Source organism: Gekko japonicus, unplaced genomic scaffold (assembly GCF_001447785.1).
Source record: "Gekko japonicus isolate JY-2015 unplaced genomic scaffold, Gekko_japonicus_V1.1 scaffold1131, whole genome shotgun sequence".
Lineage (NCBI taxonomy): Eukaryota > Metazoa > Chordata > Lepidosauria > Squamata > Gekkonidae > Gekko > Gekko japonicus.
The window spans coordinates 517,760-544,043 of NW_015161986.1; the positions used below are offsets into that span (position 1 = coordinate 517,760).

At 43.5% G+C, this 26,284-nt stretch overlaps 1 protein-coding gene across 2 annotated transcripts in view; it reads left to right on the top strand.

Moving 5' to 3' along the window:
- PPP2R2A (protein phosphatase 2 regulatory subunit B, alpha) overlaps positions 1-26,284 on the top strand; it is a 97,872-nt gene that overhangs the window by 46,146 nt on the left and 25,442 nt on the right. For both annotated transcript variants that reach the window (XM_015429808.1, XM_015429807.1), the window contains exon 3: positions 20,669-20,766. In XM_015429808.1, coding sequence (XP_015285294.1) covers positions 20,669-20,766 — 98 coding nt within the window. The remainder of the gene's footprint in view (positions 1-20,668; positions 20,767-26,284) is intronic.

Genomic DNA, 26,284 nt, shown 5'->3' on the forward strand with positions numbered 1-26,284 from the left:
TTTGTGGAGCCCTCTGTGGACAATGTTTCACTTATTTAAAGTTTATGTTAAAACAATCCTGAGATGCAAGTCATTTATTTGTGCTTTATGTAGAGCCGCAGCTAAGTTCAGATTGGTAAACATGATTAATGCAATGTACAGAACCAGATTTAGAGATTTGTTTTCAAGGTTTCAAATTCATGCAAGATTCGCATTCAACAGCAGATGCTGAACTTCCTGCATTTATAGAAAGAAGCTTGAAAACTGGAACCATGGCTTCCTCATGCTTGCAGATGTGAAAAATTTATTCAGTTTGTGTGAAATCAGTTCCCCTCCCCCCAAAGCTGTTACTGACCTATTTCAGGCATAATGACACACTTCTAACTCTATGGGAGAGCAGGTGCCACGATCCCTCCCTTTACATGTAATGAGCTGGTAAAAAACTTCAGTGTTTGTTGTAAACGATAGCTTGTGTCCAAACCACAAACTACGGTTTGTGCTTTCCCCTACAAACCACTGTTAACAAACCTGAAAGTGGTGTTTATATTTTATATAATTTTATTTAGAATTCTGGCATGTAGATATGTAAGCAAACAGTAGCTTGTGGTTTGGAAATAATGGCAAACCGTGGCTTTTGAGATAAGTGGAAGTCTTTCACTAGACGGCTGTGCATGGAGGGAAGGAGCGAGTGTGCAAACCTGTGTATCTGCTAGAAGAGCTATAGTGCAAATGATACATAGGAGGGAGTTGAGATTAAAAAGTTGTAGCAGGTTTGCAGACAATGTTGAAGGTGCAAAGTGCAAAGAGAAAACAGTGATGCCATTGAGATTTGGAAGAACTAGTGGACAGAATGGGTTGAAACCAGGAAGTCTCTGCTGATTGAAATGTTGTGCCCCATCCATGAATGTGCTGAGTGACTGCCCCCTCCCCAAGTCTGCAATTTGGGAATAGTAATACTTTACATGGTTATGTAAGGATTTCTGTAAGATTATTAATTACTTATTGAAGGCGTTTATACCCCTTTATAGATCCCTCTCCTTCCTGCTAGGGGAAACTGCACAGGTGGCTTACAGTGGTAAAGTGAAGCACCAATTATAGTAAAAAAGGAACTTCAACTTAGAATAATTCAGCACAGCTTCAAAAACATATCTTAGACCTCAACGCAAAACTAGTCAGCTAGTCTTATTATTGCCAAGTAACCCTTGGAAACAGACATTAACATATTGTAAACACAAAAACAAGCAATACTGAACTTTTAAGAATGCATATTTATGGTATAGCCCTTATTTCTATAAAACAATTATTACAGTCTATCAAAAAGGGACCCCCCCCCCCCGTATAGCATTGTTCATAATGCATTAAAAATAAATGGTTCGGTGTTATGGTAGAATCTCATATTCCAGTAGTTGATAAATCCATTTTTCTCCAAACCTGATAGCTGCTTTACTGATTGGTTAACGCACGTTAGGGTTTTCAGGGCAAGAGACGGTCCAAGGTGGTCTGCCATTGCCTGCCGCTGTGTAGCGATCCTGATCTTCCTTGGTGGTCTCCCATCCAAATACTAACCAGGGCTGTTCTTGCTTAAGCTTCCAAGATCTGATGAGACTGAGCTAGCCTGAGCCACCTCTATACTGAAGGGAAACAAGCTCTGTTATTTTGCTTTTAAAATATAATGGGGGAAATCATAACTACAATTTTTATTCTATTATTATTATTATTATTATTATTATTATTATTATTATTATTATTGGCATTCATAGCGATTTTTTTTTCAGTGTGTGGGAAGAACCACTCTGCTTTTTGACATTGAGAGAAAGTGGTTTGAATGCACTTCAGGGCATCTAGTATGAACCGTACCAGAGGCCAAGAGTTATTCATTATAAATGCCACTATCAGCATTTGTATCTATTACAGAAGGTGGAATTTACAAGAATAACTTGATACTGAGTATTTCAGCTTTAACTGGGTGGTGGTGGAGGAGAGAATTGGTCTGATCTGGAACGTGTTTTCTGCATGCTCATGTCTGATCGTAACTGGTCTGACCTTAGTGTACTTGAGTGTGTATAATGTCCTCTGGAATTCATCCAGTGTTTGTCACCCTGGCTGTTGCTGAGAGATGCTTAAAAGCTCTCTCAGTTAAAGGCTCAGAAACCTGACTGGGTCTGGGTAAGGTTTGCGGTTGTTGGAACTGGAGACATTCCAGGCATCTGGAAATTGGATGCTAACATCTAGGAACTATAAAGATTTCTCAGCACTGTTAAAGGCTGAAACATTGATAGTGCCGACTCCTGATGATGAACATCTTAGCACCATTGTGTGTGACACTAATCTGATCTGTGCATTTGTGAAACTCAGCTGTGTCTCTCAAACAGGAGGAATCTCTGAAATAGCCAAGATGTTCTACAGTTAAAATGTGAACTATATTCTGATTGTGAGTGATGTTAGCAGAATGGTATTTCTGTAGCACCTGTGGTTGTTGCATCAAGCATACATTCTGTTACTTGAGTAAATGATGCAGATTAAGTAGACTGCACTTTCCATATGTATATTAGTTTAGTCTTCATTTTCAGAATGGATTTTTGTTTGTTTTATAGGTTAAGGAGAGAAAGATGGGTATAGGATGATAATAGGTAGGAAAAGGGTGATGAACATTTGTTCTGGTGCAAGAAATGCTTGCAGTGAAGAAGTACTTTTGGCTGGTGGCATCTTTCCTCAATTTGCTGTTTTTATAATCTAAACCCAAAATGTTCAGGTTGAACAAATCTACTCTTAGCCGAATTGTTGCTGTGGTGAAACTTGATAGCCTTCCAAAGTATAATTGAAGGCTCAGTTAACTTGTGCCACATGCACCAGTGAATAAAATGTACTCTGAAGATTGTGCAGGTGACATGCATGGTCTTGTTGCAGCCTTTCGAAAGAGGGTCTTTCACCATGTCACAGTTTTGGCATTTTTACCTCCAAATCTCTGGTAGTAAGGTAGTCAGACCAAGGCTGTGTTGAGGTCCCATCAGTCAAAGTACATAGATGGACCGGCAGTCAAACATGATCGTTGTTCTTAACGGTGTGAAAGCCTGCAGTTCTTGCTAAGGCTTTGTGTTACTTTGTAGAGAAAGGAAGAATTATTCTGCCAGCTTGCACCATTACCAACTTGACTGTAACACATTTGGAGTGCAGAGAAGGTTTATAGTGCACAGTATGGGTGTGGACAGAGGTCTGCTAATGTTGTGTGTGAATCCATTGAGTGAACAGGGCTTGTGATATTTCCCCACTGCTTGATAGTAGCATGGCATGTTTGTTTACCGTGAGGGCAGGCTGTCTTGGGTTGTGTATCTCCACTGCACAGATTTCTTCCTCCTACCTTCCTGTGGGTAGGAGTGGGAGTTTGGTATAAACGGAGTAGGTAGGCTTTCCATGTGGCAGCTGTTAAATTTCCTCTGCAGTCTGGACAAGAATAGCTGTTCATATGAGGTTAGAAAGCCTCGCAGTACTGGAACACTCTTTCATTTGAGAATCTGCCTGCTGTCCAAGATACAGGTCACAAGTTTATCCGTAGTTCAGTTTTATCAGAGCATGTCCCCTTGATTACATTAGTCACGGCTCAGGATTTTTGTTGTTGTTGTTGTTTAAAGCTCTTACTGTCCCTTCTTCCTTTTTAAAAATTGCTCTGTTAAATGCCTTGCACTGGAGCTTGCTCAACAATGGTCTTACTGTTGCCCCTCCTGCCTTGTGGTCCTCCCAAAGTTTCTTTCAGCCATTCAGACATTGCCATTTATGGCATTCTGTCCTTTTCTTAATGCTTCCCTCCTCCTGTTAAGGCAGCTTCATTCCTTTTGCATAAAAATGATTTGGCACTGAGAGATTGCTGAATTACGTTTAGATTCCCCCCCTTCTATGTCCCAAGTGTGTTGCATTTCTTAGGACCTTTTCCAGTTCTCTGTGCAAGAAGCTTGAGCCTGTGCCTCTTGTATTTTGCTTCTCTCTCCCCCCCCCCCATAAAGAAGGGGTGAACAACTTTTTTATTGTTTGGCCCTATATGTCAAAATTCAGGGCAAGAGATCAACAGAGAACCAGTATAAGAAGGCCCATTTATGTAACTGAAAATATGTGGCTTAACATTACTGACAGTTGACACTGATTCATAATCCATAAAGTATCTGCAGCCCAAACACTGTGGTTGAGAGTCTTTTATTAGGAAGTGGTGTGCATACAGCCTTACAATACATAATATACACATGATTATATTGTGATTGTTTTAATGCACTGGCATAAATCTCTGTGTGGTATATACTTGGATTACTGGCAGCTGTTCACCTCTTTTATTTCCCTTGCTGTTAAGCATCTTTGAGAAGCCCTTTGGTCCCATAAACATCTTTGCTTCATATATAGCGGGGGGGGGGGGGGTTTAAACCCTTACCTCTCTGATATACCTTAAGGCATCTGCTCTGAAGGGCCCAGCAAAGCATGCTTAACTTTTATTTTCTAATGGTTGGTACCTCACTTCCCCCCCACCCCAAGTAAAATGTGACTTATGAATGTGTGCCATAAGGCTTATAATTACTAGAACAAAAAACAATGCACGTCTTGCAAGGGGGGGTGTCATAGCCTCAGTCTGCAGCATTCATTTCAACAATATCCAAAGGATGAAAAAAGTTGTAAAAATGATCTGCTTTATAAGGTTTCCTGAGTGTTGATAATGATAGCATCCCTCCGACATGTCCTGGGCAGCCAACCCAGAAGGCTGGGGCCACAGTGGAGAATGCCTGTGACTTAGCCAAGAGAGAGCACACCTCTTTAAGCAATGATATGACAAAAAGATGTGGGAAGTGAACAATATTAGCAACTGGGATCATATATGGAGAAGTGGACCTTCAGGTAAGATGTCCCAGAAGAGGTGTAATCATCATCAACATAACTAGTTTCTCATCATGGTCAAATCCGTGGATGGCTAAATCCAGAGACCTGAACAGACAAGACACATCTTTTTGCAAACATGGGGGAGGGGAAAACAGGTTTGTGAAAAAAATCTGAAATCTAAAACAAATTACCTTGGAGGCGGGTTAAACTCCCCTCAAAATAGAAGCAGCACCTGTAGCTTTCAAGAAACAAATGCACACTCAGTGGCCATTGTGGGGGTTGCTAGGCAACCATGACAGTATTGCCAGCCTTCAAGCGTTGATTTCTTTCAATAAAAGGCGGGGGGGAGGGTCCTTTCCAGGGCTGTTTTGGCCTTTGAGGGAGGACTCATCAGACCCAAGGCCTAGAAGCAACTGCCAGGCAACTTGCTACCACCCAGCTTGCAGGACGTATCCAGGCCTGGCTGCTTGCTTGTTCAACAGCATCTATCCCAGGAAAGGCAGTATTGATTACAGTGTCAGACTAGGATATGGAAGACCCAATTTTGAATCTCCATTCTGATATGGAAGCTTGCTGAGTGATCTTGTGCTAGTCTCAGCCTAAACTACTTCACAGGGTTGTTGTGAGGAGAATTATATAAGCTGCTTGGGGGTCCCCATTGTGAAGAAACCTAGTGTATAAAATATGGGCAGGGCAGATAAAAGGTAGATTGATGTGTGGGAAGGAGAGAAGGAATGGGGGAAAGACTAAAGTTATGAGAGTTGTCAACAGGAGGGAAAGAAGAAATAGTGTAGGGAGTGGGATACAGAGGAAACTGAGGTGCTTCCTGCAAGGCTTTGTGGGTTCCTTAACAGCTCAACTGGGCCCAGCTGGCACTGTACAACTAGGCCGTTGTTTTCCTGGGTAGAGGCTGCCAGGGGGAGGGAAGGAGGGAAAGCTGAATGGAGGGGGCACATAAAGGTAGTTTGGCTGGTGGGTGGGAAGATGGGAAGGAAGAAGGAAAGGGAGAAAGGCTATAGGGGCTTTGAGATAAAGAGAAAATGGTGTGTGTGTGTGTGGGGGGGGGGAATGTGATGCTCCATGTAACTCCTTGCAGGTCCCCCACTTGTATGCTCCTAATGAGCTGCCCCAGTCAAGATATGCCACTGATTTTTTTGTACTAATATGAAACCTCTGGGTTGTCTTCAAGGGCATCTTCTTGTAGGGCGACTGCAGTAGTCAAATCTAGAAGATATAACAGTTTGTGTCAGTGTTACTGGTTCAGCCACATCTAAAAGGGAGAGAAGAGCTTGTGGATAAGACCCTATTGAAAGAAATAACACTCCTAGTAACTTCTCATGCTTATTCAAGAACACCCTCAAGCTCTTCTCATGACCTGCAAGTGAAAGCATCACGCTGTCCAAGGTAGGCAAATTGATCCTCCTAGGCACAGGTTTCCTATTGATTCACTCCTCCCTCACATTCATATCCCATCCTTCCTACAAAGAGCTCAAAGTGGTGTACATGAGTGATGTTATCTTTCCCCCCCTCGCAGCTACCCTATGAGGTAGATTGGGGTAAGACAGGAACTGCCCCAGGGTTTTTCATTGAGATTCATGGCACTAGTTCTAGCTCAACAGTCAAATCACTGTCTTGTACTTCCTCTTATTTGTATCTTGACCTTGGTCAGAGCAACGTGGGAGAGATGTCTCATTCCCCTCAGTAACATGCTATGAGGTTAGGTTTCCCCACAGAAATGTTATCATTAATGAATGTGTGACTTCAGTGTGTTTCTTCAAATAGGGATGCAAATTTATTTTAAAAAGCAGTTGTTTGAAGTATCAGCTGTATTGCTTACACATATTAACAAGATCACAATGCTGTCTAGCTCACATACATATTCTTTATATATTATGTCTTGTACTGATTTTTGTTAAGAAAAATCAACATGTTAGCGCTGGTCTTGTTTGTAGACAATTAACAGTAAACCAGCATCAGAGAAAACACATTCTGCAGGCATGGGTGACCCTGGAATCCGCAGGTAATCCTTTGCTGATTTTCCACGTGTTGGAAAAAGTGATTGATTGGATTTCTATCCCGCCTTCCCTGTATGCAGGCTCAGGGCGGGTTAGAGCATAAAATATAAACCATACCAGCTTTAAAATATTAAAACATCATACTAGAACCATAAAAACACTACAAGAAAGTGTTTTTAAAATGTCCTTATATCCTGGTTCTGTGCAATGCGAAGAGTATAAGGCCTGAACTGTGAGTTCCCATGTTGTAAGAAACAGCTCAGTCCAGCAATATGAGTAACTTAATCCAGCAATATGAGCAAATAAATTGACTTAGGTTTTCATAATCTTGATGGTTTTCTTTTCTTTTTTTAACATATTTTCTTTTACTTAATAATACATTTGAATGCAGAAAGAGAAATATCACAAACTCGAAAGAGAAATATCACAAACTCGAAAAGGAGGGTATACAATAAAGGGGTATAAGAGTTGTAACCGATTAAACTCTGAACCAAAAGGATCCTTGATAAAAAAATCTTGATGATCTTGTTAACTATATTTTACTCAGTATTTTATCTTTTGGCTACTCTGAACTTGATGGTTTTCTGACAGCTGTTGGGGGTAAATACTTATAAACTCTTGTGTACTTCAAGGAAAACACTTTATGTAAGAGAAGTTCCCCCCCTAATCCTCTGACCATGCACTGCCAATTAAATAATTTCTAAGGCTGCAGTTCCTCCAAAGCATGTAAAGTGAAATAAGTCTTAGTGAGATGAAGTAGACTTACTTCTGAGCAGGCATAATTGGGATGAAAGTGTTGGTCAAGTTGTGGTTGCCCTCTCATGCTCATTCTTGCTGCCTTGGTTCTGTGTGAAATTACATCTTGGAAATTTCTGAGTTGGAGTAAGCACACCGATTACTTGGAGGAAAAAATGGTGTTTGGACAACAATCTGCTTTGAGGAAGGATGACCCAAACTCACATGGGATTTGGCTCTCTCTTGTGGCAGTGGGAGATTGTAGGATCCAATCCCAGGTCATATTTTTGTACCATGATCATGTGAGCAGTGGCTTTCAAATGACGACTCACCTGGTCAACTTCTAATAACATTCTGTTATGATGACTTCCAAGTTGAAAATTGGGGAATGGGGATGTGGGCGAGGGGAGCAATTCCAGCTTCACGGTTATCGTACATCTGTAATGTATGCCTTCACAAAAAATGTATTAATACTCAATTTTATGTGTGTGTATGTGTGAAAATACTTTATGTGTTAAAAGTATAATGTGGAAAGTAGTTATCACATGATTGGTAAGATTAGTGTGCAGAATCACTTTTCTGAAAGGCGAGGCATCAACTGATGTTTGTCAGTGTCAAGGACAGAGATGTTCAGACAAGGTACCCACCTGTCTCCCCTATATCCGGTATAGATGTCACCTGGAAATTCAGGTGTTGCAGGCTGCCCTTTCTGGGTGGTTCCTGCTTATCTTATATAATTTGACAGTTCTATTTTTTTTAATTAATGTGTGTGTGAGTGTTTGTGCACCTGGAGGTCATGGAAACCTCTGTTGATAGACTGTATGTGCACCTGGAAGTCATGGTGACCTCTGGTGACTGACCCCTACTGGGGGCCTGGGCAATATTCAGAGAGGTGGCGGAATAAAGCCTGCCCCCACCTCCCACCTCTGGTATTTCAAGATCTCCCATCCAAGTACTTGCCAGAGTTGAAGCTGCTTAGCTTTTGAGATATGACGAGATCAGCCTTGCTTGGGCTATCCAGGTCAGAGTGACAGTTCTAATATTTTGACAGGTATAGGAGTTAGACTGGATTTTGAGTACATCTCAGTTCAATTTCTTATACAAACCCTTTTGGGCTGTTAGTTTTAAACATATCCGTGTCTGTATTGGCATATCTCACTCATAGTGGTGATGGTTTTCAAAACTGTGGCTTGAACATAGGAACGTTGGCTTCTTCACTAGTTGCCAGTGACCAGTGAAGATGGCAGTGATAGCTGTAGGAGCGTGGGTCTGTATTCCTTTGCCATATGTTCCTATAGTATGATATCAGCAAAGACCAGTTTGACCTAGCTGGTTTTACTCTGGTCTAAAGCCAGATATGTGTAGGTGTTTTTTAAAGCCAGATATGTGTAGGTTTACAGGATGCTGGAGTCTCATCATGCTCAAGAAGTCTTGTCATCATCATAAGTTTGTTTTAATTTGGAAAATGCAGTTTGCCAGTGAGAGGTTGTCCTTTGGTTACCAGCAACTCTGCTGCCCTCTTGTCGATATGGCAAAACTGCTGCTTGAGAAACAGAAAATCATTGTATTTAGAATTGGCCAATATTGGGCTCATTAGATGCACTTCTCATGATCCTAACTATGTTTTGGTGTAAAGATAATTTGGTTAACACGGGATGTGTGTGCATGCTTCCTGCTTGAGATGATGCTGATCAATCATTTGCTAATTATTATTTGAGCTGGTTGTTTCCTGCCAGCTCACATAATTAGAACTTGGAAGCTGACGTGTAGATTTCAAACCAGGATGTTAGCTGATAAAAGAAATTCATGTGTGGTCTTTCTCCAAAATGCAGAGCACTGAATAAAGCTGTCCAAACTAGATCTCAACCATCTCGAGCCTGTGTCTCTGCTTGCTGCATGTGTAAGGAGATAACCCTGCAATGTAGGCAGCCTAAAGGACTCTAGGCTGAGAATCTGCTAGTCACACTGTTGTGATAATAGTGAAATTGGGGAGAAGCATGGTGGCGCTAATGTGGAAGAGGAGTTGCAGCATTGGAATGCTTACAAAAACAGCTACTGGCCCTAGACAGGGGTCTCTGCATACTTGAGGGATTTCCTGGGTATGCAAGGAAACCTGACTTTGTAAAAAACAACAACAAAACAAAACAACCACCCCAGAGAGGTTGATGATGTCTAAATATGCTCCTGGAAGCATGCAATTTTAGAGTCCATTAAAGGGGGGAGAGAAGAGGGGAGTGTGAGGAGAGAAGATAACCCTGCCTGAGCCTCTGAGATCCTATGGAAACCTGGAGAGGAAAGGTTCATAACCTGTTCATCCCTCCTTTGATTCTTTACCATATCAATTCCAGGCTGTTGTGGTTAGGGATGCAGACTCTAATCTGGGAGAACCAGGTTTGATTCCCCGTTCTTCCAGAGCTGTTCTCTCAAGAGCAGTTCTTGAAAGAGCTCTCTCAGCCCCACCTACCTTACAGGGTGTCTGTTCTGGGGAGGGGAAGGGAAAGGGGATTGTAAGCTGCTCTGAGACTCCTTTGGGTAGTGAAGGGTGGGGTGTAAATCCAATAGCATCATCTTCAAATTGCTCCTGCTGCTCCAGCTATGACCAGGCCTTAAAGTATGTCACAAGTAGGGCTGCATGCTCATGGGGGAGACTTTGGTGCCCAGCGAGTAAAGGTTCAAGATCTGTTCTGCTTCCTAGTCAGCACCATCTGAAGCAGAGGACAACTCTGCAAAAGAGCACTGGGCTGGCAGTCCTGCAGATTAGAGAATCCCATTGATGATACAACATTTTAATCACTTCTGTACTTCGAAGAGACAGGATTTCAGGCCTGTAAAAAAAATTGTGGGTGTCTGGTTCAGAAAATGTTGGTTGTATTGGGAATTTGTGAAAGTTTCTGTTTATGCCTTTGTGGAGATTTGAATTACAGAAGAAATAATATTTTTGTAGTATAGAGTCAAGACTCTGTAATATTGGAAGAACTGCATTGTATAATGAGGTCCTTTTTCTAGGAATGGAAATTTTGCTATAGCATTATTATAGTGCTTTTTCTCCTTTGATGTAAAATTCATTCACTTGCTTGAAATAATTCAGTAAGATAGTTAATGACAGACTTGGGAGCCAAATTTGGAAAACTGGGCTCAACTTGCTAGTCAATCCAACTATGGAAATAGTACATGAAACCAAGAATGCTACTATGTGGTTGGGATCACTAAGCTTTTCTTTAAGGAGGTGCACTTCTGAGTAATGAAAAATAATCCAGAGATACTTCCCACCCCTAATGTTACCAATTTGTGTTCTGCCTAGAAACAGAACATATCTTCATTTCAGGGGCTCTTCCTAGCCTATCAACTAAGCAGGATAAAGAAAAATCTTCCAGTTTTGATGGTACCTTTAAAATAATTATCATCAATGGTGACATTTGTTAACAGGGCAGGAGTGAAGTCTACTTGCCCTTTAACCCTGCAGCAAGCCAAACTTCTCATTCTGGTCACCTGCTATGGTAGCTGGCATCTCTGAACAGACATTTTAAAGCATACTTTATTGCTCTGTGTTATTTTTGTTTAATTTCATTTCCAAACCACAGGTGGACTTCGCTGTACTACCAAAGACACAGGCAAAAGTTGTTATGTGAATCATTCACTTTATGGAAACTTTGCCTAACATATTTGATAAAGTGACTTTTTAAAAGTTAAATTTCATTGTTTTACAATAGCCAGCAAGTTTACGTTTTAATCATCAGCAGATTTGAAAGTAATGTGAATGATGAGGTATCTTTTTTATGATCATGTGCATACTTTAAAAATACTTTACCAACTTCTTTCTCAGAATGTCTGTGTTTATTTTTAGAAATGGAGCACTCTGAACAATATGTAATCAAATCAGTAATTATAAGCCAACCATAGGAAGGAACAGTTCTTGTGGCTGCGTGAGGCTAAAAAGGATGGTGCTTCCTTGAAAGATACAGGTCTTCCCAGCTTTCTGTGTGCATCTGGCTGCTGGATTTTTTGAATGAGAAACTTGTGCAGCGTGCACTCGACTCAATGAAACTTCCAAGGAATATTGCTGCTGAGTCAAGCTGTATTTCCATTCACTGTAGTGTTGCTTGACTTTTTTGAGCCTGGCACCGCTTACCTCCGATTTTCTCAGGTTCTGGGTGGCATGGAGGAAAGCTTCAACTGTCTGAAGACCTTCCTCTCTCTTCATATCCTTCCTTTCAGGTGTTCTGCACCCAGTTTGAGATTCACAGGATATGTAAAACTGCCTCATGCTGTGGCTTTATCTAGCTCAGTGCTGTCTCCTGGCTAGTGGTTTTCCAGGGAAGTCTGGCAGAGAGAGATTTTTTCCAACCTTGCTTCCTGAAATTGTTTAGCCGGAAATACCAGGATTTGAACCTGCTTTCGTTGGGCAAAGCAAGTGCTCTGTCAGTGAGCAGAAGGCCCTCCCTATGGTTTACTGCAGTGATCCCCAACATTATGCCCACTGATATGCTTCCCAGTGCCCACTTGCTACCTCCCCAAAACACCTCTGCCCCAAGGCACAGAACAGCTCCTGGCTTTCCTCCACAGCACTTAAGAAGGAAGGTTCATCAGAGGACCCCAGGAAACATCACCTTTGGGCATCTAGAAAGTGCTCATTAAGAAATAGCTGGTACCCATCGTAAGAGGATTCTCAGAGAGGCAGGGTATAAATATTTCAATCAAACCGACATAAATATAAATTTGTTTTGCATTTGTTCTGATAGTTGCAGAGAGTAATCAAGGGCTGGGTTCTCAGCCATGTTGAAACTGTGGGCACTCTTGGAGTTTGAGAACAGATCGTTGCGGCAAGACCACAAAATGGCTGCCATGGAGGCTGGGACCAGTCACAAAATATTGGGTGTTTCCAAGCCAGGCACTCTTCTATGCTTGAGGTGACTGTTTCCAGTCCTGCAACACACGTTTGATGCCTCCTGGGCTTTTCTGAAGAAGCTCCTGTGCCACTGGGGTAGAAGCAGCAGTGTTTGGCTATTTGGTTCAGGGAAGAGATTATTTTGGGGAAGAGGGAAGTGGGCACCTGGAAACAATTGAAAACTGAACCGTGCTGCTGAGCTGCTCCCTGTTAACCTTCTAATATTTCACTAGATGTTTTCACCCCATGCTTCCAAGCCCATCTTCTTAGCCATAAGTTAAAACCAGCACTATTCCCTTTCAGTAGTTTGAGTGCATATCCTAGTTCAGACAACATGCTGTCAATTATCTGTTGCATAGGATTGGCTTTACAATTTAATGATGATATTTACAAGCCTGTGTAAGCGTATTAACATGGCAATCAGGTCCTTGATCTGATTCCATTGAAGTCGTGCAAAACAATGAATAAGCATATCCATACATCATTTCTTCATGGCATTTTTTATAGTACAGGAATTATTCTGAGCTGCAGCTGACTTTAATAAGGGCCCTTGATAATCCTGTTAGAGCTGTTGTGTGGTTGGATGTATTACCACAGCATCCGTAGTCCATAGACATGAAAAACAGAGATAATCAACAATGTTTAATTTAGAGCAACCACTCTATGATCTTTACTTTTTAAAAATGAAAGTAATATAACATTGAAGCTTGTTTAGATGATAAGTCGGCTGAGGAAGGGGCAGACAAGACCTTTCTTTCAGCAGTGTTCGCATGGTCCAACAGTGAACCTGTTGCAGGGATACAAACAGAGCTTGCTCTAACAGACCACCATGGCCAGTATCGGCAACACTGATTGTCCCCTCTTCTCCAGAGACTTTTGCAGAGGCTGTTTCTCTGAACTGCAGTCCAATTGGCTTCAGACTACAGTTAAAATCATCTCTGCTAGCAGACGTTGGAGAAGGGCCTTTCACTGCCTGAGGGCCAGTCAGAGTAGGAAGTACTGAGCTAGATGGACCAGTGATGTGGCTTGTTATAAGCAGCTTCATATGTCCTGCATTGATTTTTTTGTGATTCTTTAGGGTGTGGCCGTGTGCATGTGCAGGATAGGAATACTTCTCCATGCCATAAACATCCATATAACCTCGCCAAGAAGCCTTGCTCTGCAGTTGATATTATTACGCAGAGTGGCTGTCATAAAATAGGAATATATTTTAGCAGGAAGTGATAAAGCCAGCGGGGTATAGTGGTTAGAGTGTCAGGCTGCAATCTGGGGGACCCAGGTTCTGAAGCGCTGCTTTGCCATGGAAGCTCTCTCGGTGACCTTGGGACAGTTGTTCTCTCTCAGCCTAACCGACCTCCACAAGGTTGTTGCGAGGATAAAATGGAAGATGGTGAGGAAAACATTAAGCCACACTGGGACCCAACTGGGGAGAAAAGCAGGGTATAATTACTTGAATGTAAGAGAGAGAAAAGTGGTGCATGGTTGGGAAAAGGGGGAGGGGGAAGGAGGATGGGGGGGGGGGAGTTCTAGGAATAATGAAGGACAGAGAGCTGCAGAGGGCACAGAAGCCTTCTCCAGTGGCTGGGGAAGGTGCTTTTGCTGCACACATTGTTTGGGGTGGGGGGTGGAGGAGTCACATTCTAGCTTTCCTGCAAAAAAGAAGCTGGCAGCAGGAGAGACGAGTGGCTTCTCAAAGGGCAGATGGATTGCGCGTGCTTGTCTGATGTGACTTTCGATGAGTCTGTCAGCAGCTTGCTTTGACCTTCTCGTCCAAGGTATGTCAGATGTGTGCAGTGCTGGATGGCTGCGTGTCTGTTCCGAGGCTGAGGAGCAGTGTGCTCTTCCATACGATCTTGGATGTTGGGTGTGTGTTTGGGTCTGTTGTGGCAAACTCCTAAGATCCTTTGCTTCCCACTAGCAGCAGGGATCATTCTGCAGGGCTACCGGTCATGGCTGTGAGCAGCAGCCTTGTGTGTTTGCTGGCAAAGGCCCCCCACCTAGGGATCGCAGCAAAAAATAGCAGGCACAGAGGGGGAGGAGGCGCTAGGAAGCGGCACGTTCTCTGGATGCTCTGTTGCCCGTTGCAGCGCCCGGAGGACAAAAATAGACTCCCGTGTAATTATCGCTGAGATACCAGTTTACCATTTCAAAGAAAGGACTCGCATTCATTTGGTTTGGCAGCCAGGGTGTTAACACAGATGAAAATACACAAGCAAATCGGTGTCCTGCGGAAGATGAAATGCTTCCCTTGTCCATTCTCAAACACAATTAAGTCCGCCCAGTCCAACACCAGTGCCTTGATGTCTGCTTGTTTCTTTGACCAAGGTATGGGAATGCGCTAATTTTAACGGTGAGTTCTTTGCTTTCCAACGCTTGCCCGGTTGCTTGGCTCTTGCCTGCTTTATTTTTATATTTACGCAAAATCGCACTGAGTTGGCACTGTGTTTGTAGTTACTGACAAAACAGCCTTCTGTTAGCCTTGCATATCTATTTCCTTTCCAAGGAACCAGCTGAAGCCTCCTCCATCAAGGAGAAGCAGAGTTTCTTTTGGACTTCTTCTACTAAGAACCTATCTCCCCCCCCCCTCCCCATGTTATGTCTTAGCTGTGGCATTGCATAAAGGTTTTGTTTTTTTTAATTGAACCACTTTGTTAAAAACACAAATTGCCTACAGACCTCCAGCAAAAAGAAAATGCTGTGAAGGGAGTATTTTGAGAAGCATGCTAGGTTGTAAATTGAGAGTGTGGGGATGCTAATGTGGGAATTGCTGCTGACTTTGTAAATAGTATAGGAAATTGCACCTGCTTGTACACTGTTTAAAAGTGCATACAAATCTTGGCGGTGGAAGGCAGTATGTAGATTCCAAGGCTTGCTGTTTGAAATGAAGCATGGTATTGAAGACCTAAGATGTGCATACCTAACAGCATTTTTGCTCCTGAACAGAGCACCAGAAGTTTCTGCACATCTGAAAAGACCAGGTAGATTACCAGCAAGTTCAAGCTGGTTTTTTTTTTCCTTTTCTTTTAGTTTTGGTTGTGTGATGATGCATAAAATGTGCGTCCCCAACTTTCACTGACTCAGACCTCCAGGACAAATATACATTTTGGATTGATGAGTTGGGGTGTGTGCGTGTGTGCTGCAAGCATCCCCCCCCCACCTGCCAGTAAATTAGCATTACAGAATCATACCATCTGCATTAGGTTCCAAAGCCAATTCCTGCCCCTTTACAGTGGGATGTGAAGCAGCAGTTCTACAGTGCTGTTTTCTCCCTCCTCCCCACCCAGATTGGCTCCGTTCTTCCAATGCAGACAGTTGTATAGCTCTGGGCTTCCCAGCCAGTTATACAGTTGCATTTCCAGGCAGGACTGTAAAAGCGCAGAGTTTTATCTGTCTGCCAGCAGTTTGCAGCAGCCCTATGCAAGCTTGTTTTAAAGTTAATCTTTTTTAAAATTGAGTTGCGAAGCCCATCTCTTTGAGTCACTGTTAGTTTTCTGGATGCCTCTATTAAATTTGGCATATCAGTTCATACTCTTATCCTTATTTTCTCTATTTTTTGAGAGTAGCTATTGCTGACACCTCATGGCTGAACACGTGATGTCACTTAGCCCAGGAAAGGCAGAATCCTTTCCTAGTGCGGCTATTTCCTCCTTTAAAAAAATCTGGCGGTACTGGGGATTGAACCTCCTACCTTCTGCATGCAATTTAGGTGCTCGGTTACTGAGCTGTAGCCTCATCTGTGTGCATTTGGGTGGCAGGAGGGTGCAAGCTCTGACAGACAAAAGGAGTATTAAACAGGCCTGCAAATAGGCTTTGTATTTGTAGCCGGGCTGGGAAGAGTCCACGTGAGCAGGTGACAGAAAGGGGCCTAGGAGTTAGAAAGTCTTTCCTATCTTTTTATCTTAAATTTTAAAACCGTTGACATTTGGTGTGGAAATGGAGTTCTAAATGTTAGGAGAACGGGCTGGTGGCAGGTTTGTGTGCAAAATTCGCATTGCAAAATGTACAGCTTTGATGAGAGTACCCTGTGAGGCTCCTCTCTAGAAGGCCCCACCCTCTGTCCATCTGCTGTTGCCCTGCTTACGCCTCAGGAGACTTCCAAAGGTTCAGACAAAGCAAGGAAAGGTTTAAATGCACCCAGTTCTTCTCTTGTCCTGTCTAGGTGGCTCCAACTCTGAGCCCTCTAGCTCATATCCTCCCCGGCCTTAAGGAAGCCTCCCCCATTTAAATAGCTGTTGCTCAGCCCTTCCTGCCACCCACATCCAGTCCACTCCTCCTGCCGACCCTTCTTAACTGCCCCTCCCTCCTTCCCTGTTCAGACCCTCTCCTGAAATCCCATCAGAGTGAGGCACCCACGAGGCCCCTCCCACCCCCTTGGCTCCTGCCTGGCCAAGCTTGCCCCATCTGAGGCTGTCTTGACTTTCCTGACTTTTTCATCTCCTGCCTGCTGGAGGCTGCAACTTAGTGCGGGTTTAACATGGCCACCACTACTGCTCCTTTGGGAGGGGTCCACTTCCCCGCCCAGTGTCCTCTTGCAATCTGTGCCTTGGCTGCTGGGCTGCTTGCAAGGCTTCATTATTGTTGGGACTTACCCCCCCCCCCCAACATTACTCCCCAACTTAGTCCAGCTAATTGGTGGCAGCTAGGGGTTCAGGTATATTGAACCCCCAAAATATCAGCATTTCCCGATCTTTCCAAATCCCAATATCAATATGGTATTGGGATTCAGAAAATATTTGAGATTGGGTATAATGGAGATCAAACTGGGGGTATCTGGGGCTCGAGGGGGCTGGGTTTTTTTTAGGTAGAGGCACCAAATTTGCAGCATAGCTTCTGGTGCCTCATCTCAAAAAACCCTCCAAGTTTCTAAAAGATTGGAGCAGGGAGTCCAATTTTATGAACCCCAGAAGAAGGTGCCCCCGTTCTCCATTGTTGCCAATGGAGGGGGAAAGGCATTTAAAAGGAACTCAGTCCCTTTTAATGCCTTTTGCAAGCAGTGCCATGAGTGAACTCTGAGGTGGCAAAACAAAGTTTGAGTTCAGTGGCACCTTTAAGTGGTATCCAGAAGGTGAGGTGAACTCCCATCAAAAGGGGGGAGAACAATGTCCTTCTAGACCTCTGCCTTCCCAGCTAGCATTACCTCTGCCCTTTCAGGGTTTAATTTCATTTTGTTCACTTTTAGGTAGTTAAACTGCAGCAGCCAGTTAGCAATTCAGGACCTCTGCCACATCACCAGGAGATTTGGATAAGCATATATAGCACTATAATTTGTCCTAAGATTAAAAAGCATGGGGGATCAGACTTGCACCCTGTGGAACCCCATAAGATAGGTCCCACACTAATGATAGCTGGTTTCCAGTAGCAGCCCTTTGCGTCTGATCCATGAGCAATGATTTGAACCAGAACCACATCCCCTGATACCTGCTTCTGCCTCCAGGCACCTTAACAAGATGTGATGATAAACTGTATCAAAGGCTGCAGGTGAGTAATAGGCTTGGCCTTTGTCTATACTCTGATAGAGGTCATCAACTAAGCTAGCAGAACCACCTCTGTCCCATAGCCTGGCCTGAAACTAGATTGAAAATGCTCTAGAACAGATGAGTTATCCAAAGACTTGGGGTTGGTGCTACTGCTCTGTCACTATCTTTGCCCAGAAAGGGTAGATTAGAGACCATAATCAGACACATAATTTTTCTATAAGAATGTGTTTTTTTAAGTAGTGGAAGGATAACTGCCTCTTTGAGTGGCCAAGGGAAGGTGCCTTGAGTTAGTGACTGATATTATAATACAGGTTTGTTGATGTGGTCCTTACATGATATGAGCAGCCAGGATGGGCAAAGATCCAAAATACAAGTAGTGGCCTTCGCACTGAGCTCTACAGCATGATCTGTCAGATTCAGTACAATTTCTCTACCAGCACCATTCTAGAAGTCTCCCAACCCTTTTCAGATCACCCAGGTTTCATGATAAACCAGGAGGCTGGGTTTTGTCCCCAGGGCGGGAGAAGTCGACAAGGGGAAACCTTGTTGATAGCTTCAAGTAACTTCACATTCCACATTGCCATGGCAGCCTCAACAGAACACATGTTTGGAATCCTAAAATCCCCCAAAGCATTCTGGGATCTACTGGGATTCATGAGCCTTTATGGGCGGACCATTTTAACTGGACCACCTCTCATGTGGGGTGTTGGCGCTGGATTCACCTTGGCTTTAAGTAGGTAGTGATCTGACCATGGTTCAGGATGAATCTCCAGCCCCCAAACAAAACCTTCCCTCAAAGCCTCAGTACAAAAGATTAAATCCAGGGTGTGACCTCTTTCATGTGTTGGGCCAGTCACAATAGGGGAGAGATCCAAGGCATATCAGTGGGTGGAGAGTAGTCTTAATAGCGCAGAGGGTGTCTCCTGGCAGGTCAGGTAAAGAACCGCTATCTAGTACTTGAAAACACAGATTGAAGTGTGAATAGGAGAAGGTCTCAAGCCAAAAACAAAGTTGTAGACAGAGATATGGGCCACCTAGCCCTGAGAGTTTTTACTTTCCTTTGTAGATAGTTTAGGCTAAACTTCAGAATCCCACATGTCATTCATACCTTGGTTTAAATGGGTAGTTTTTAAAGTTGCTGCAATGCTTGAACAACGTATACACTGTTCACAAAAAAATACCCTTAGATTTCCCACATTTCTGTGATTGGTATGCCTTAAGAGAGGAGGACAGAGCTTTGAGCCTGTCATCCTTCTAGCGGAAAACTAACTGCCTTTTTTCACTTGGGAGGGCCCAGGCAAGCCCTGATCTTGTCATGCCTTGGAAGCGAAGCAAGGTTGGTACTAGTCAGTACTTGGACAGGAGACCACCAAGGTTGCTGTGCTGAGTCAGACAGTGGCAAACTGCCTCTGAACGTCTCTCTTGATTTGAAAGCCCTATGGATTTGTCATAAGTCAGCTGTGACTTGACAACACTTTACACACAAATGTTGAGGTTTGTTGTTCAATTTTACTCTGTGGGCTGTCTGAGTTACACTTCTCTTGGTGTGTGTAAGGGAAGAGGTATGCTAGTTAAGGCCATCTACCAGCCCATTGCAATGAGCAACAGAATGTGTTCTTTCCTCTCATCCCTATCCCCATTCCTGCAGTTCCACTGATGTTAAGAATTTTGGGTTTGGGGGGGGGGAGGATGAGGATAAAATGTGGAGTTGCTTCCATGGTTCTCAGTGTGTGATGGCTTATCCCTTGGGATGCTGGTGTATTTGCTAGGAAAAGCTTCCACTTTTTTTCTGTTTGACCATTTTCTTTTTGTCCTGACTTGAAAAGGTGAGATACTCATTCCAGCACCATGACAATAGTTGGCTTTGGGAATCCTCCCAGGAAATTGCTTCAGTGATTGGGGATGGAATGTTGTGCCAAGCTGCTGCATTCTTGGGGTCACAACCCTTCAAATGAACCAACTGCATTTGAGTGTCTGGACACCACATAATGTTTTGCTATTTGACCTGAGAGGGAGACCTCCCCCCCCCCCATGTTATTTCAAGGGTCCTTTTTAAAATAGAAGAGTTGAGATCACATTATTTTACCAGACAAAACTCTCAGCAATAAAGTTTGCTTTTTCTAGTAACTTCTTTAACTGTGAACATTTCCTTCTCTTTGAGCAAAGGAAATTGAACCTAGGGGGAATTGGGAAATGTTAAGGAGTTTGCCACAAATGAGGCTGAGAGACTGCCATGTATTCAGTCTTTGTGGACTGAAAATCTTAAGGACAGTCCTAACAGATGTTTTGGTATCGCAGTCAATACCACTAAGGCTTTATTCTGACCAAGGCCATAAACTGCTCCCATGCTGTTGCAAGGGGGGGGGGAGCTCTTTCTCCTTCTGAATGAATGGCTTGCTTTATTGATGTGTCTGCCATGCAGAGAAGTTTTAAGTGAACTTCATGTAGCAAGTGACCTTTGCATTGGCTTATCCCAAAGTGCAAATCACTGAAATGATTTGTTAATTTGGGGAATGACAGATTCGTTTGTAAAATATATTGGTGGCTGCTTTTAAATTCACAGTTTGTGTTTCCAAGGTGTGGCAGCTAGAAAGCTTACTTTTGAGGAACATTAATTTCAAATGTGGAGGTGTGGCTTATTGTAGGGTGAAGACTAGTGTTTTGATTTTTATGAAAAATGTACACAATAATATTAACATACATGTTTTGCTTTTATTATACAGCAGATATAATTTCTACAGTAGAATTTAATCATTCTGGAGAATTGCTAGCAACTGGAGACAAGGGTGGCAGAGTGGTCATCTTTCAACAAGAGCAGGAGGTGAGTTCTGTGTGGATGTTCCCTGAGAGGTGGGGCTCAGTGGTTTTGCCTTGATCACAAAAGGTCATATGCTCAGTCCTCAGCCTCTCCGCTTCAGAGGATCTGGTAGTAGGTGGTATGGAAGACCTCTGTGAAACCCTAGAGAAATGCTGTCACTCAGAAGACCAGGGTCCCCAAACTTTTTGAGCCTCAGGCACCTTTAGAATTCAGACGGTGTGGTGAGCTCAACCAAAAAATGGCTGCCACAAAATGTCTGCCTCAGGAGGTGGAGCCAGTCACAAAATGGCTGCTGCAGCTTACTTTCAGTAACGCAGTGAAGATCCTTGTGCTGTTGTGTCAACTGCTGCCAAAGCAATACTGAAAAAACCCCTGTACATCTAATCAAATCTCCAGTGGCTAATCAGAAGCACTGCTGGGCAAAAGCCCTATGCACTTTCTAAAAACACTGAGTGGGCTCCAGGGAAGGTATTGGTGGGCACCATGTTGAGGCACCCCTGCAGAAGACAGTCCTGACCTTGATGAGATCAATAGTTTGACTCAGTTAAGGGAGGTTCATGTGTTCCTTTCCATCTCTTTTAATGTCTTCTGCTGGGAGTTGTATCCTTGTGTGAAAGCTGTGTCCAGTGTAGGTTGAAACATGATTCATTTTGAAAAATACCAGTGAATGATGGTTTTTTGTCATTGTGTGATGCACAAATGGACCTGCATTACAAAGGAAAAATTATTTGTGAGTACAGCATGGCTTAAACATCTTTCCTGATGGTTATGTCCTTTTGAATTGATGGTGTCTTAAGGCCTGCTATGTTCCTTAGAACAATAAAAGCACAAGAAAGAGTTAGGGTTGATTTGTGGTAAATCAGTGTGATATGTTTCCCAGTTGTTTTTCTTTAATGCTCATGGGATTGTGAAAGCAGGAGAAGTGATTTGAAGCAGTCCCTGGCACACTGAACAGGCTGAACATGGCAGAGTGGTGCTTTTCATCTACTCCTTCATTAGCTTATACTTGTACTCACTACTAATTTGCCCTGCAAGATCTTTTTTTAGTCTGCAGCAGATATTGGGTATCCGCAACATATAGGAGGTGAGCTGAGCACTGACCATTTATAAGCATATGAACATATTTATATTTTATGAGCAACGAGTGTTTAACTGTGTTTCATTCAGAGGCTTTGAAAACTGTTCAAGCACATAATGAGTTATGTAACTTTTACTGGCACACAAGTAAATTGGCCACCTATTATGTGACTGCTATATATTTCATAAGGCCAAGAATGTCTCCATATTGATGTGACCCTCATCCCCTCCCCTTTTATTTCACTTTGTTGTCATTTGTTAGCATAGGTGTCTGCAGCAGTGGAAAAGACTATGAGTCCAGTAGTACCTTAAAGACTAACAAAATTTGTGGTAGGGTATGAACTTTTGTGAGTCACTGCTCGCTTCTTTAGTGAGCAGTGACTCTCAAAAGCTCGTACCCCACCACAAATGTTGTTAGTGTTTAAGGTGTAACAGGACTCTTACTCTTTCCTACTGCCAGAGAAAGAAGAACTAAGTGATAATAGATAGGATGAAACACTTTGGATTATATCATAGTCCAAGAATTTCCTCCGTTTTTAATATATCTAGGGAACTTGTTACAATTTTTGTAGTAGAAAAATATAAAAAGAGTCACAAAGTGCAGCATTATTTTGTGAAAAATTAAAATGTATTTATTTCACTCCCCAGTTATCTCTAATGTACAATAAAGCTTCTCATTAAAGATACTGAAATGGAGAGATGCTGTCATTACCATATTGACATATTACTTCATAAAGTTGCCATACAATAAATAACTTCATAAGGCCACATTCTGTTATCATTTATTAAATCACAGTAATGGTCTAAATCAGCCACCATTGCTGACTTGAATTCTAGACCTACCTATCTACTTTAGGGACAAACTCTATTACTGCTGAGGCTGAGAGAGGTTTGGTGGAATATTTTATAGTGTAACCTATCCCATGTTAACAAAATGGTGTCTGTAATAGTAGATTTTTGATTGCAATATTTCATTATTTCAGTTAGCAACTTTTAATATTTTTGTGCATGATTGCAGAAAAATATCCCATACCATGGGTGACCCCCCTTGTGTATAGAGCCGCACGTGGGAAACTAGCTATGATATCAGAACTGTGTGACCCTAAGAAACAAAAGTTGAGCAGTGTAATCCACCATGTAGAGTAGGTCACCTGCTACTAGTAGGTCACCTGCTAGTAGGTCTAGGCCCTCCCATTTATGGAGTGGAAAGATTTAGAAATCCCCATTCTCAGGAAGATGAGTTGTGTCCACTACCTCATTCTGCACTGGTATGTGTGTGGTGGTGGTGGTGATTTTCATGGAATCAGAAAATACATACTTAGCTCTCAGTGACCTCTGTGTTATCTTGCACCTATACACATTGCTGGCCTATTTTCCCTAGATGTAAGTTTCTGAGTGTTTGTTCCCTTTTATTTACAAATCTCTCTGTAGCTGACAAGCTTCTGTTTTCAGGAGTCCTGTATTTTTAGCTCTACTCTGATAACATAAAAGCAAGCCTGGTTAGCAAAACACAGAATCCTTCTGCTTTGAGTTTTGACATGTCTTTGGAGGACAAAGTGGGTCATTGTGGTATGTGTTAGTGACTTGTTTTCAACTTCAGATGCTTACACACAGAGGCTTTGCTCCTGTTTGGAATCCAAACTAGAGCATGTTTTTTGGGAACATCCACATGGCTTCCCCTAATTGTCCCTTTTCTGGGTTTTTGCTGCATTCTTTCCCAGATCACAGTCAAAGTGCCTTTGCATGCCATATGGACTAGAAACTGTCCCTTCTCCCCTGAGGCGGAAGACATCTTGTGGGTGGTTCCCACCATCTACTCAGGGAGGCAGGAAGTTAAACTCTTCCTCTGTGACGTGGGGCCACCCTTCTCTCCGTTTTATTCCTGCCTCAACAGGGAGAGCAGCTCTAGCAGGCTTCACCTACTAATCTTTGTCCTTGTATTTAGCTACTGCATAGTTCCTCTCACCTGTCCTCGCCCTCTGTCCATCTAATTCTACCCACCTACTAAAATCTGCTCTCCCCCCCTTTCCTGTCCAGTCCTTTTCCTACCCTCCCTCCTCCAGAGGCTCAGTTTCGCGGCGGCTGATTAGCAGCCTAGGGAAATAGCCACGAAGAGAAGACACTGCCATGGGTCATGGGCAGCAGGATGGATTCCTTTTTGAAGAGGAGGCAGAAGATCAGACCCAGGCAGCTGCCTTGGGTGGAGAGTGCTCTGGAGCCACCATGACCTCTTGGCTTGCTCAAGCTGCCATTGGTGATGATGACATCTTCGTGGTTTTATTTATTTATCTGGATTTATACCCCACCCTCCCCACTGAAGCAGGATCAGGTTGAGCTGCAAAAGTGTGGGGGAAAGCACCATCATTCAGCTCCCGACTCAGAAGACTTGCCCCTGCTCTTCAGCTGGGAGCAGCAACCATCTTGGGAACCAAATTTTGGTGGGGACACTAGGCAAGCTTCTAGCCCCCAGACCAAGCCACAGATGACCAATGCCAACTTCCCAGTGGGAGACTCTGAGAGAGGGCTTCCTCCTTCAGAGCAAGCCTCATACTCAGCATCCAGCCCTCCTCAAGGGACGGGTAATGTACCCCGCACCAGGAACATGGTCCTCTCCTCTGAGTTTATGACTGTGCTCAGACAAACAATGAGAGAAGAGATTTAGAGTTCCTTCCATTCCAAAGGAGTAGGCTGTACTACAGTCCATTCAGACTTCCCCTCCCCCCCAGCCCCCAGCAGGGAACCAGGTCAGATGCCAGGGACAATAAGTGGCCAACCAAGGCAGCACAAAAACAGCTCCCTGTGAGTAGTAAACACGGAGATACTTACTAGGAGGGGGATCAGCATTCAAAAAGTGAGACAGTGGACAAGGAGGAGGGAGAATTTCTCTCTTTTGAAAAGGTGGAAGAAATTAGTGGCCCAGAACTATCCAGTAACCTATTTAAAGCAGAAGACTACCAATACCTGCTGTCCAAAACCCCGTCAGCCCCAGAGCTACAGGATGTACCCACTGTGGAGGATGTTTCTAGCCCAGGGACCAGCCCAAAAAACAAATCTAAGGTTTTCCCCTTCCCAGAGTTCTTCGAAAGGCAGCTTAAGGCAGAATGGGCCAAACCCACTTTGAACCACCAGTTCCCAAATTTTGTCAAGAAACTGAATGATTTACCTTCCTTTGCCAATGAGATGTTACTGGTCCCTCTGGTGAACATCCCAGTGGATGCACTCCAGTCTTCCGGCCTGTTGTCAGAGGTTGTCCAGGAATCGGTCTGAGATAACCTGGACAAGAAAAATGACACCGCACTGAAGGAGGACACATGAGGCTACCACTATGGCAATCAAAGCCTCCACCTCTGCTTCCATCATATCCAGGGCTGCCATCGTGTAGATAAGAAAGCTTATTTAGCTCCTCCCAGATAATGACAAAATACTATTAGAGGGTGCCAACGGGATTCTGAAGATCAGTTCCTTCACAGCAGATGCCACCCTGCATGCTCTGACTTTCTCCTTGAGGGCAGTGTCATCAGCAGTGGTAGCCAAAAGGAACATCTGATTGCAGGCCTGGCTAGCAGACCTGCAGTCTAAAAACATTGTCTCAGCCTACCCCTTCCAGGGGGGGAAACTATTTGGAGAGACTCTGGAAAAGTTCTTAGTTGAGACGAAAGAAAAAAGAAGGTGATGCCAGAGACATTGTGTTGCTCCAATAGGAGGGGGATTCAGCCCCCAGTCCTTTAGTTCTCAACACACCTTCTCCAGATCCAGACAGATCCAGGCAGAGCTTCAGAAGGGGATTCAACACCCCTAGATTTAAAAGACAGACACCAAGTAGAGCCCACAGGCCAGAACTAGACAGTAAGCCTAACAAGGCATGACTCAGACAGCATTCCGGTGGGGGGAACATTTGCTACTGTTCTGTCCAGCATGGGCTAACTCACTAGCAGACTTGTGGACTCTGGAGATCATCTCACGCTATTCAATAGAATTTGAAAGACCTCCACTGGAACACTTTATTGTCTCCCCCCTACAGAGATGTCTGACCAAGAGGGCCATCACTCACAAAACAGTATAACACCTCAATGACATTCAAGTGGAGGAGCCAGTACCCCCAGGGGAAAAGGGACAGGAGATTTACACCATCTTGTTCACAGTCTCCAAAAAAGAATGGGGACTGGAAAGCGATCCTGGACTTAAAGTTCTTAAATGAATTTATCAAACTCAAAACACTTCTGCATGGAAACCCTCAGGTCCATCACTGAGGCACTCCAACAAGGAGAGTACCTGACCACAATAGACATAACAGAAGTGTATTGGCACATACCAGTCCTGCCACAACATCAAAGGTTCCTAAGGTTCTGCATGGGGACTCTACATCTGCCATTCAGAGCTCTTCCATTTGGACTCTCAACTGCCCCAAGAGTCTTTACAAAGGTCCTAGTCAACCCAGTGCCCA